The following is a 12,096-nucleotide window of genomic DNA, read 5'->3' on the forward strand; positions in this document are numbered from 1 at the left end:
ATTTTTGCTATGGTCAAGAAATTCTTGCTTGCTTTTCTAAACAAAAAACAGCCCGGCTGGCATGGCTTAGTGGTTGAGCGCCAACCTATGAACCAGGAGGTCACGGTTCAATTCTCACGCAGGGCACAGGCCGGGGTTGTGGGCTCCATTCCCAGCGGGGGGCGTGCAGGAGGCAGCTGATCAATGATTCTCTCTCATCATTGGTGTTTCTATCTCTTTCCCTCTCTCTCCCTTTCTCTCTAAAATCAATAAAAAATACTTTTTTTTTTTTTAAAGCATCCAGGCAGAGCCAGCCCCCAGGCCAGTGCAGAGGACCTTTCTTTCCTCTGTGCTGCCTCCCCTGTGCATGAACATAAGCTTAATAAAATCTGTCTGGACATTTCTCTGGGATTTCCCCTCAATTTTTATTTTGGGGAGCCCAAGAACCCTAATGCTGGTTTAACAATTGCCTGGTAATACAAGTTGGTAATAAAGAATATTAGAACCAGTGGTAGAAAAATGGGAGGTCATCTTCATAGATCTGAATGTTGAAGCTGTAAAATTAGATAATGACTGAGTAAGTGCAGAAAACAGAAAACCTCTTCATTTCTCTAGGTGGGCTAAGAATTCCATTGACATGAGGCATGAACAGAAGAAAAAAAAAGTTTAATGACATGTATACCTCCTGTATACATGGGAGAGACCCAGAAAAACTGAGTAACTCACCAAAATGTTGGACGTTATCACCTTAAATATCCTCAGCTAAAGACAACCGATGTTGGAGGTCAGGAGAATCAGCTATGGGAGGGTCCCAGGAAAAAGTACAATAAAAAGAGTAAATATTGCCTTTTCCATTAGTAAGAGTCACTAGAGATTGAGTCATCCCCCTTCCTGGTACACCATTAGAAATGGAGATTTCCCTTATATATGTATGCATCCTTTATAAAGGGTAACTTCTGCTTGGTTTTCAGAGCGTCCCCAGGGTTTGCTGTTTCTTAAAAAGAACCAGCTTAAAATAATCCTTATGAAAAAGAGACACACTTTTGGGTAACAAATTTGGCTCCCCTACACAGTTATGAGGAAGACATGTTAAGAGAGCAAAAGTAGGAATGCAGTAAAACAAAACAAACAAACAAACAAAAAAAACCAAATAGTAGTCAAAAAGCAAAAGGAGTTTGAGGATAATATAGGATCCGAAGTCAAGAGAGGAGAGAATTTCAAGGAGGAACGTGGGCCCCCAAGAAGAAATATTTATTTGATGTGAACCCTGAGAAAGAATTTATCTGCTGAGATGGACTCCCCCTGGCCAACCGAGAACCCAAATGTTATTAATGATAAGAACCTAGTGGCCATTTGCTGACAGGGGCTTCTCACGTACTCTGTATTCTGGGAAAATGTCAGATTGAACTCTAGGCTTCTTGCTCATTTACACAAATTGAATCAACGGTTATGAGGAAGTTCCTGGCCTGTCTTTTGACCAATGGACTAAGACCTGCTCCCTCAATAAGAACTGCTCTATAATGACTGGGCAGGAAACATGTTACTGACTAATCAGGACTTCCAAACTTGGACCAATCAGAAGTGTACAAATTTGGGTATCTCATTTACATAATATGGACCTAATTGGGAACCTGGTTGGGAACTTTCTATATGAAAGGTAACCCCCCCCGCCCCCGCTTGTTGATGCATTCCCTGTCAAGGGCATATGTGGGGTTGTGACCTGATCCCTGGTAGGGGGGTCTATGGATGTTGCATTCTCACATCTGTATGTCTCTCTTCCTCTCACTTCCTCTCTCTAAAAATCAATAAATTACTCTGTCTTTTTTGTTTTTAAGACAAAAATCCCCTTTTTCTCAGCAGAACACAATTTAGGTTACTCCTTGAATCAGTGTCTCCAGGGCTGCAGCTCCTTTTGTTCAAATGCTTTGTATTCTTTATTACAGTCTAAAATTAATTTTGGTTTACATCTAGAATCAAGAGTCTAGAGTTCTAGCCTACCTTGTAGTAGCTATGTGACTTAGGATAAGCTACTTAACATAGATCCACCTTGGTGTCCTTATCTATAAATTAAAATGATGATGATGATACCAGTTCCATTTCTACAAGATTAAGAGGAACAAATCAAAAAAGATATCTGAAGGCATATTGTAAACCATAATGAAATATGTAAATGTTATCCTATCTAATAAAAGAGAAACATGGTAATTAGCGTACGACCGCTACCCTTCCCATTGGCTAATCAGGGCAATATGCAAATTAACTGCCAGCCAAGATGGCGGCCGGCAGCCAGGCAGCCTGAAACTAACATGAGGCTTGCTTGCTTCAGTGACAGAGGACTCCAACGTTCCCCGCCTGCCACTGCAGGCCTCTGAGCTGCAACTCTAAGGAACTATGTAACAAATATAGAAGCTAAACAAAACCCCAGAAACCTGCTTTAGTCCGCCGAGCTTTAGCCAGCAGGATTGCAACATTGTAAGCAAAGGCCAGAAACCTACTTTCAGCAGCGGAGGCCTAAGAGCTGGAGCCAGAGCTAAAGCTGGCCCAGAATAAAAAAAAGAAAAAAGAAAAAAAGGAGCAGTTGGGAGCTTAAGTCACCCCCAGCCTGAAAACAGCCCTCAGCCCCTCACCCAGACTGGCCAGGCACCCCAGTGGAGACCCCCACCCTGAAGGGTGTGTGACCAGCTGCAAACAGCCATCATCCCCTCACCCAGGCTGGCCAGGCACCCCAGTGGGGACGCCCACCCTGAAGGATGTGTGACCAGCTGCAAACAGCCATCATCCCCTCACCCAGTCTGGCCAGGCACCCCAGTGGGGACCCCCACCCTGATCCAGGACACCCTTCAGGGCAAACCAGCCAGCACCCACCCGTGCACCAGGCCTCTACCCTATATAGTAAAAGGGCAATATGCCTCCCAGCACCGGGATCAGCAGAGCCGCAAGGCCTCCCGGCACCAGGATCAGCATGACAGGGGGCAGTGCCCAAACCCCCTGATCACCCTGCGACTCTGTGTGTGACAGGGGGCGGGGCCACAACCTCCCTATCTGCCCTGCTCTGTTTGTGACAGGGGAAGGCGCCCCAACCCCCTGATCAGCCCTGCTCTGTGCCTGATGGGGGGAGCTCCCCAACCCCCTGATCGCCCTGCGGCTCTGTGTGTGACAGCGTGCAGCGCCCCAACCCCTCCCCCCCATGGGCCCTGCTCTGTGTGTGACAGGGTGCGGCGCCCCAACCCCCCCCCCCCCCACGGGCCCTGCTCTGTGTGTGACGGGGTAGAGCCATAACCTCCCCATTGGCCCTGCCCTGAGTGTGAGAGTGGCAGCGCCCCAACCCCCTGATCAGCCCTGCTCTGTGGGTGATAGAGGGCAGTGCCCCAATCCCCTGATGGGCCCTGCTCTGTGCATGACAGGGGGGAGCTCCCCAACCACCTGATTGGCCCTGCTCTGTGCATGACAGGGGGTGGCACCGCAACCACCCCATCGACCCTGCCTTGAGTGTGACAGGGGGTGGTGCCCCAACCCCCCAATCGGCCCTACCCTGAGCGTGACTGAGGGTGGCATCACAACCTCCCAATCACCCTGCTCTGTGCATGACAGGGGGTGGCGCCCCAACTCCCCAATCGGCCCTGCTCTGAGCCCGACCAGGGGCTGCACCTAGGGATTGGGCCTGCCCTCTGCCACCCGGGAGCAGGCCTAAGCCAGCAGGTTGTTATCTCCCGAGGGGTCCCAGACTGCAAGAGGGCACAGGCCGGGCTGAGGGACCCCCCTCCGCCCTGAGTGCACACATTTTTGTGCACCGGGCCTCTAGTCTATATATATAAAAGGCTAATATGCAAAGTGTCCCCTCAGAAGTTCAACTGGGAGACTGGGAGTAAGATTATTTGCTATGACATACGCTGACCACCAGGGGGCGGCACAGAATGAAGGAAGGCCCCGACCAGCAGCTAGCAGGCCTTGATCACCAACCAGGCCTAGGGACCCTACCTGTGCATGAATTTCATGCACTGGGCTTCTAGTCTATCATAATAATTTCAAGTACTCTGGCAACTGAAAGAAGACACAGAACAAGAACAAAGTTTTATTGTTGTTGTTTTCTTTTTTTAAAAAAAATACGTTTTTATTGATTTCAGAGAGAGTAAGGGAGAGGGATAGAAACATCGATAGGCTGCCTCCTGTACACCCCCTACTGAGGACTGAGCCTTCAACCCAGGCATGTGCTCTGACCGGGAATCAAACTGTGACCTCCTGGTTTGTGGGTTGATACTCAACCACTGAGCCACACCTGCTGGTGAACAGTTTTATTGTTATAGGAAGAACTGATTTAGTACTATAATTCTATGAAGTCATCTTCCTCAATGGACCTTCATGTGAGAGACAGAGGTTAGGAGCACAGACTCTAAAGTCAGACTGCCGGAAGCTGGTCCATCCTTGCTGCTTGACACAGTCGCTGCAGGGAAGAAACATCTGCACAGTATATGTTTCAAGGGACCTGTCATATATGGCATACTGTTCTTAATATGTTTGCTCCCCTTCTTAGCGCTATGTGTTTTAACCAAGGTCACCTCTCCAAGAAAGGTTGTTTCCCCAGGTGGGGATTTTTCCCTGGAGTTAGGGATTAACAGGACTAAGGAAGGGAATAAATCAGTACAACCCCTTAACTAAGTGCCAGGCGGGTAGTTAATTACTTTAACTATGAACAATCACACTTAAGCTACATAATCTTTACTTAGGATAATCTCCTTCAGTTACTTCCTTGTTGCTTAACAGAACAATAGAGTAGTGACCTTGGAATGGAGATAACAAACTCCCTAACCTTTGGGATAGAATGGATAGGATTAAAATCAACTGGTATAAATACAGATGTAACAGGAGAATAAAGACAGAACCTGGCTGGAGAACCTGACTAGAGAACCTGGCTAGGCTGCTGATCAACTGAACGCTGTCTCCGTGTCATTCCTTCTTCGCCGACTCCGTCCACACCTTTGGGAACCCCTGGACCTTCTGGGGCTGGACCCCCAAGAACTGGCGCCCAAACAGGGACCACTAGGTAAGCCCCCCTGTACTCGGGACCAATAGGACTCCACCGTAGGGTGCTGCAGACCCCCCTATAGTGGATAAATAGGGTAAGAGGGTGGATAGTACAGAACTTAGATTGAGAAGATGGGCCATACTGAGTCTAAAGAAAGAAGACTGCCCTTCATGGTCCAGGTAACCAGAATATGGAATGGTCAAATTTAATATACCTTTCAGGTCCTCTTCAGTTGGATTTCAAGTGCTTCCTTATTTGTTCTGTAATAATGTGAGTTTATGAAATTGAATGACATTTTTATAACCCGAGGTTCAATGTTACTAGATAAATTGTAGATAAGCTGTTGGTGTGTCAGGACATTTAATATATGAAGTATGTTACATATGAATTTACAAGTGAAAAGAGCAAATAAAATACTTACTTGACGGGATAAGGCAGTGCAATATATTGACCGTATTAAAGACTTCAGAGACACTCAGTATTGGGCCTCCATAGTCCATAGTTGACCTACATAGCTAATGTAAGAATCTATGCAAGTATTCACTTACTGAGTTATAACTACAGGCTGGCACTGTACTAGACTCTGAGGATATACTGAAATAGGGACAGGAATCCTAGCCTGACATGCTGAGAAAGAAAATTATAAACTGATGAAAAAGCTATTCGAGATACTTTATATATCAAATGCCTGGTGCAGTGTCACTGAAATGTAGCTGTTAAATTGCTACATTAATTTTATTCTACTTCTTTTTCCATTCCCCCTTCCCAAGTTTTGTTTGTTCTTTACTGTAGTCCCAATGACTGCAACCTAGTCTGTATCCAGCACGTATTGAATAGTCAACAATGAAACCTAAATATCAAGTATTTATTGTGTGCCAAACACCTCACCTTATTGTGTGTGGTTGTATTAACTCAATTCTCACAACAACCCCGAGGTCAGTACTTGAATCACCCTCATTTTACGGATTACTAAACTGAGGTACAGGTTATGTAACATGCCCGAAACTAAGGTCAACACCTAGTGAAGAGGGCGCTAGGATTCATATCTGTGCAGCTTGAGCCTACACTGCCTCGTTGCATTATTAATTAATCGGTGAATGAGTAAGCTAAGTAACAGTACCATAGAAGGAACCTACGAGTAGGGCTTCCTAAGAATGCTCTTTTTCATGAATGACAAATATTATGCTTAAAGTGAAATTTAAATTTTTCACTGCTCATCGGAATAACATGTGGGGCGACAAGAAGAGCAATTACACAATTGACTCACACGTGGTTTGCACCACGTCATCCGAATCTCGATACTCTGATCATCCACCTACAAACTATCTAACGAAGTCGCTTGTATCAAGCGCTGAGCGAACTCTGCTCGCGGTTTGGACTGGTGCAGAAGGAACGGGAATTCGCACCCCGGGAAGGTTTCAGTCCGGACGCCTCATCCCGGCGTGCGCCACAGGCCCAGGCGACCACGCTTCCAGGCCAGCGCCCAGGAGCGCGTGTGCCACTCGCCGCCCGGAAGCGCCGCGAGCACGTTGCATGCTGGGAGTTGTAGGCTCCCGGCCCCGGCCCGCGGGCTGCGGTCCGCCTTTCATGAGGCTGCTGTCTCTGGCCCGCGCGGCACGAACGCGGGGAACGCGCTCCGCGCTGACTCAGCGGGGGCGGCGGCGTTAGCCAGGCCCTCGCACTCTTTCCCTTCCTGGGCCACCGGCCCCGCCCGCCTGCTTTTGCTAGCGAGCCGGCCCGGCGCCACGCTAGAGAAGGCAACAGCGGGCGCGGAGCGGCGAGAGGCGCTCGGCCCCGGCCATCCCCGTCTCCGGCGTTAGCGCTGCGGCCGTGGCGGAGAACGACGGCGAAGACGCGGGCCGCTCCCTCCGCTCCCTGCGTGCGGCACCGCGCCGTTTCGCTCACCGGCCCTCGGCAATCCCGGCGGGGAAGCGGGATGGAGTGATAGGGAAGGTGACTTGGGCTCGGGGGCGGAGGGGCTGGGACCCCGCTCGGTCCGCGCGAGGCTGCGTGGAAGTTGGCTGGGAGCACCGGCCCCGGGACCCCCGGCTGGGGCGGGGTGCCGGCCGGGCCCCTCCGCCGCGGGGCGCTCGGAGGCTGGCGGGCGGGGTGGGGGTGGTCCCGGCTGTGGCCGCCGCGGAGCGCGCCCCGAGTGCGTGGCTGCGGGTTGCCGGGTGTTTCATCACCCGAACTGCCACGAGGCTTCCTTAGGGGGGGACCGGGGGGAGGGATGGGGACAAGGAGGGTGGGAATCGCTGGGGGCCCCCAGTGTAATCAAAGGGACCCAGCCCGTTTGTAATAGTTGCAGCGTGTCTCACCTGCAGAGGACTGAAACCTGATTGCCCCCCACCCCGGGACAAAAAAAAAGAGGAAAGTGTTATTTCAGTATAATAATTTGCCAGCAGGGACACGCCATTTCTTCTCGTCCCTTCCTCACAATTCTGCAGAAGCGACGTTTCCTGTGACCAGAAGAAAAAAAGAAAAAGAAAAAAAAGGAGTACTTTTTGAAGTGCTAATTAGTTTTTACTGGGGGTGGAAGTTACGTTTTATTAGAGCGACAGGTCAGCGTGGTGTTGGAGCTGGAGAGATGCGGTGTGTTGGTGTCTGAGCAGTCTTCAGGAGGCGTGGAGGCATTCTTTACAGTTGTTTGATTCTTGATTTAATGGCTGCCCAGGAAAAGTTGGGGCTTGGTATGTCCACTATGTTGCTTACCTTTCTCCAGAACGTTTGGTAGATGCGTAATCGAAGCGCTGATCGGATTGTAACAAGCGTTTCGACGGGCAGGGCTGTGCCATGTTAGAGCATGTGTTCGTGCACAGCGTTTGGGGTGGGGGTTGTCACCTTTTCGCACAGGTGGTAACTTTTCGGGTGTTTGCACACAATAGGTAGTTTACCATGTTTCATTGCACATTGGTTATTATCCAAGTGCCATCTCTATGAAGTGTTCTTTCTGTACTGACAACTGTAGCACGTTTATGTTTCCTTTGGTAGTTTTACTTGCCATGTTTTATCTTAGGACCCCTTGCGTCTTCCCTTGGTAAACTCAGAGTGACTTGATCTAGCTTGAGCAGTTTTCCCTAAAGCTATGCCAAATTCAGGGAATCTCCCCGCGCCGCCCCCCTCCCCCCCCAGGAATCTTTTATAGGACTTATGGAGTTGTGATTTCTAGAAACTCAGTTTGTCTTTGATAATCTGTGCATGCATTTTTCAGGGGAATTATCGAATCTTGTCATTTTTGGCGCGAGGGGTGGCGGCGAAAGGTGGACGGAGGGGGAACCACTGCCTTTGTGTTTTCCCATCTGTTCAAAATGCCAGCTTACTAGTATGATATGGTAAATCTAGAATTTTCCAAGCAGTTCCCATACTCCACGTGCCTAGTTCTGAATTGTAAATAACCTATTGATGGCCCAGGCATGCTTTCCCTCATTGAAGTCTTTACAACTCTATGAGGAGATGCGCTTTTTCCTGTTTTGTAGAAAGGGCTCTCTCAGGTTTGCTAGCTGTTCACTTGGCCCCAGCTTGAAAATGACAAGATTAGAATACAAATCCAGGTTTCTTTCAAATACAAAGGACAGTCAGTCCTTGCCCTTTAAGGCTAATGAGAAAGCTGGTAAGCAAGCAGTGACTATCAGCACTTAGGAGGGGCAGTTAATCCAGTTTGGGAGAGTTAGACAATAGGGATCAAAGAATCCTTGAAAGACGTGACTTCTAAGCTGAATTCTGAAGGACAGGTAGGGGTTAACCAAGTAACAAGAAAAGAGCAGTGTGTGCAAAGATGAAAGGCAGAACATCACTGGCCTTCGGGGTTAGGGTGCCAGTTGTTGAGGAGTCATTCACAAGGGTTTGGATCTTGATCCTGAGGGCAGTGGGAAGCTACGCTGCCTGGCTGTGGTTTGTAAGTGGGACAGTAACCTTAAGGGAGGGGCCCGGCTTGCTTCTTCAAGGCTCTCAGCACATCTGTCATTTGATTCAGGCAGGCCCAGGGGAAAACAGAATAGTAGGGGTCCTCTAACGTGGATCTGATCCTGGCCTCACCATTCCTTAGAGCAGTGGTTCTCAACCTTCCTAATGCCGCGACCCTTTAATACAGCTCCAGATGTGGTGGTGACCCCCAACCATAAAATTATTTTCGTTGCTACTTCATAACTGTAATTTTGCTACTGTTATGAATCGTAATGTAAATATCTGATATGCAGGATGTATTTTCATTGTTACAGATTGAACATCATTAAAGCATAGTGATTAATCACAAAAACAATATGTAATTATATATGTGTTTTCCGATGGTCTTAGGCGACCCCTGTGAAAGGGTCGTTCGACCCCCCAAAGGGGTTGAGACCCACAGGTTGAGAACCGCTGCATTAGAGGCTGTGCTTCCACTGCCCACCCCTTACTCTCTTGCCCTCTTTAGGCTCCGATCTTCGTGGGTTTTTTTTGTTTGTTTGTTTGTTTTAATATATTTTATTGATTTTTTACAGAGAGGACGGGAGAGAGATAGAGAGTTAGAAACATCGACGAGAGAGAAACATCGATCAGCTGCCTCCCGCACATCTCCTACTGGGGATATGCCCGCAACCCAGGTACATGCCCTTGACCGGAATCGAACCTGGGACCCTTCAGTCCGCAGGCCGACGCTCCATCCACTGAGCCAAACTGGTTTCGGCCATCTTCGTTTTTTATGATAATTACACCAAACCAAAAAGAAAAAACCTTTTATTGGGAGTAGCAAGGCCTGGTCCACCTATCTGATAGGTCTTGAGAGAATAAATGTGATTTTCACATTATTTAGAGTTTGTTTCTTGTTTCTTCAAATATTCATTCTATCAAAAACCAAGTTGTCTTTTGGGTTTTATCATTTTCTTATTTGAGAATGTTAAGACACTATTTTGTGAAAAAGTCATTACTTTCTGGTGACTTAAAAATATTCTTGAGGATAGTATTAAGTTATTTGTCAATTTTTATAGCTATTAAAAAACACTTTTTGAAATACATTTCTAAAATTGACTGGGAAGAGCAGTGATCTATAAAAGGCAGCTTGGCCATTGTTCAAAAGCTAAATTGCCAGGTTTTCACTCTTATCCCTTCTCTTTACATTTGACTTCCCTTGAAGTACTTGTAGACACTCCAATAAAGGTATTGAACTCTGAGGTCACTAGTTAGCCAGGCATTCTAATTTTTTATTTTGTTTTATTTTTATTGATTTCAGAGAGGGAGGGAGAAGAAAAGAGAGATAGAAACATCAATGATGAGAAAGAGTCATTGATCTGTTGCCTCCTGCACAGCCCCCATGGGGGATCAAGCCCGAAACCCAGGCATGTGCCCTTGACTGGAATCGAACCTGGGACCCTTCAGTTTGCAGGCCGATGCTCTATCCACTGAGCCAAACCAGCTAGGACTCTAATTTTTTTTAAGCTTGTGATATTGATAAATGGAAGTAGGCAAATTATTAAATTTAGCATAATCTGGATTTGTCATTTTTTTCATACAATTGTACAATTGCATTTTTAAGTATGTACTGAAGATAGTACATAGCATATCATAAATTAGATGCTTCTATTTCAAGTAGAAAAGAATTATTTTCTATACTTTATTGATGATCTTGAAAGAGAAGAAAATTTGAGAACCTTAATGGCATACTTTGGATTTTTAGAAGTTATACATTTGTGGAATATTTAGCAGGCTCATTTTTCTGAGACTCGAGGCTCTTTTAGTTGTAATTTGAATAATTTCAAAAGAAGCTTTTTAAAAATACTTGTGTCTTTGCATAATGTTACTTATTATAATATTCTGGATACGCATCTATTTTAATCAAGTATTGTTTTCTTTCCACTTTTGTGTGTGTCCAGATGTTTGTGGATTCTTCTGTGGGATTAGAGGGCACGTCTGTTGTAATCAGAAAACTCCAAGTATAGCAGCAGGGATGGATGAACAGGCTCTTTTAGGGCTAAATCCAAATGCTGATTCAGACTTCAGACAAAGGGTAAGTTAAGTTGGCTTAATTTTTTAAACCATGTTACCACAATTTTGCATTAGAGGACTTGAATACAAAGTACATCTGATGATAAAGGTTTAATTTGTGTAGAAATGAATAGAGATAATATAATTTGAGGTACCTGAATATATTCTGAATATAGAAACACTGAGGGGTGTGATTTATTTTCTATTAAGTTGGCTCAACAAGTGTTAAAATCTCATGGGATTCAAGGTAGGATTTTATGTCACATTGCTAATCATTGATAATTATTTTAAAATTGTAATACAAAGGATTGGTTAAGGGACTTTCTGTAGTAGCAGACATGCATATTTTATTTTCCCAGTGCATGGCTTGGTCTACACAAGTGGTTTAACCCTTGCATTAGTGATATTTAACATCCTTGTTTAGTCCAGGCAGACATGTTAATGAGCAGTTATGATATGCCATGTCCTAGCTTAAAGTGATCACATGTCAGGAATCCAATATGAAATAATGCTCGGATATTTGGGTTAACATTAACAATTAAACATAATGTAGTCTACACCTATAATTATGACTATAGTTGGATGATAAAAGAAGCATCTAAAGAACAAGCCTATAATTAAATATTTAAAGATGTGGGCAGTTTGAGTCTAGGATAAGTGGAAGGAGAGGCATTTTCTTTCTTCATTCTACTTCTCATAGGAAAGGATATCTTTTAAAATTTTAAATGAGGTTAACAATCTCATTAAATGTTAGCACTTTTACTTGGGCTTTTAAGCAGAAATTTTTTAAAATACGAATTTTTATTGAAATTAGAAAGAGAGGAAGGGAGAAGAAGAGAGAGAGACATCAATGAAAGAAACATCAATGGGCTGCCTCCTGCACACACCCCTAGTGGGGATTGAGCCTGCAACCGGATCATGTGCCCTGACCAGCAATCAAACAAACCTCTCTGTACAGGAAACAATGCTCAACCAACTAAGTCACACTGGCCAGGGCTAAGCAGAAATTTTCTTAAGTAGCAAAAAAATTTCAAGTACTTTGTATCATAGCGCCTGTGCATGCCCCTGCTGTAAAGTGACCAGCCCTGCAGCCAGAGGGAAATAACAGGAATTGGGATTTAAATAGCTGGCTAATT

At 45.9% G+C, this 12,096-nt stretch overlaps 1 protein-coding gene and 1 long non-coding RNA gene across 3 annotated transcripts in view; both read left to right on the top strand.

The window, feature by feature from the left end:
- The window catches only part of LOC132227865 (uncharacterized), a 94,114-nt gene extending 91,963 nt beyond the window's left edge, over positions 1–2,151 (top strand). Inside the window, exon 5 of the long non-coding RNA XR_009451253.1 lies at positions 595–2,151. This is a non-coding gene — a long non-coding RNA (uncharacterized LOC132227865). The remainder of the gene's footprint in view (positions 1–594) is intronic.
- A 4,413-nt stretch (positions 2,152–6,564) lies between these two features.
- XPOT (exportin for tRNA) overlaps positions 6,565–12,096 on the top strand; it is a 39,429-nt gene continuing 33,897 nt past the window's right edge. Inside the window, exons 1-2 of one of the 2 annotated variants that reach the window (XM_059683495.1) lie at positions 6,565–6,955; positions 10,849–10,982. In XM_059683495.1, the coding sequence (XP_059539478.1) occupies positions 10,923–10,982 (60 nt within the window). In that variant the 5' untranslated portion in view covers positions 6,565–6,955; positions 10,849–10,922. Of the gene's footprint in view, positions 6,956–7,504; positions 7,693–10,848; positions 10,983–12,096 lie in introns of those variants that run through there. The other variant, XM_059683494.1, reaches the window with a different exon arrangement.

The sequence above is a fragment of the Myotis daubentonii genome, chromosome 2, assembly GCF_963259705.1.
Source record: "Myotis daubentonii chromosome 2, mMyoDau2.1, whole genome shotgun sequence".
Lineage (NCBI taxonomy): Eukaryota > Metazoa > Chordata > Mammalia > Chiroptera > Vespertilionidae > Myotis > Myotis daubentonii.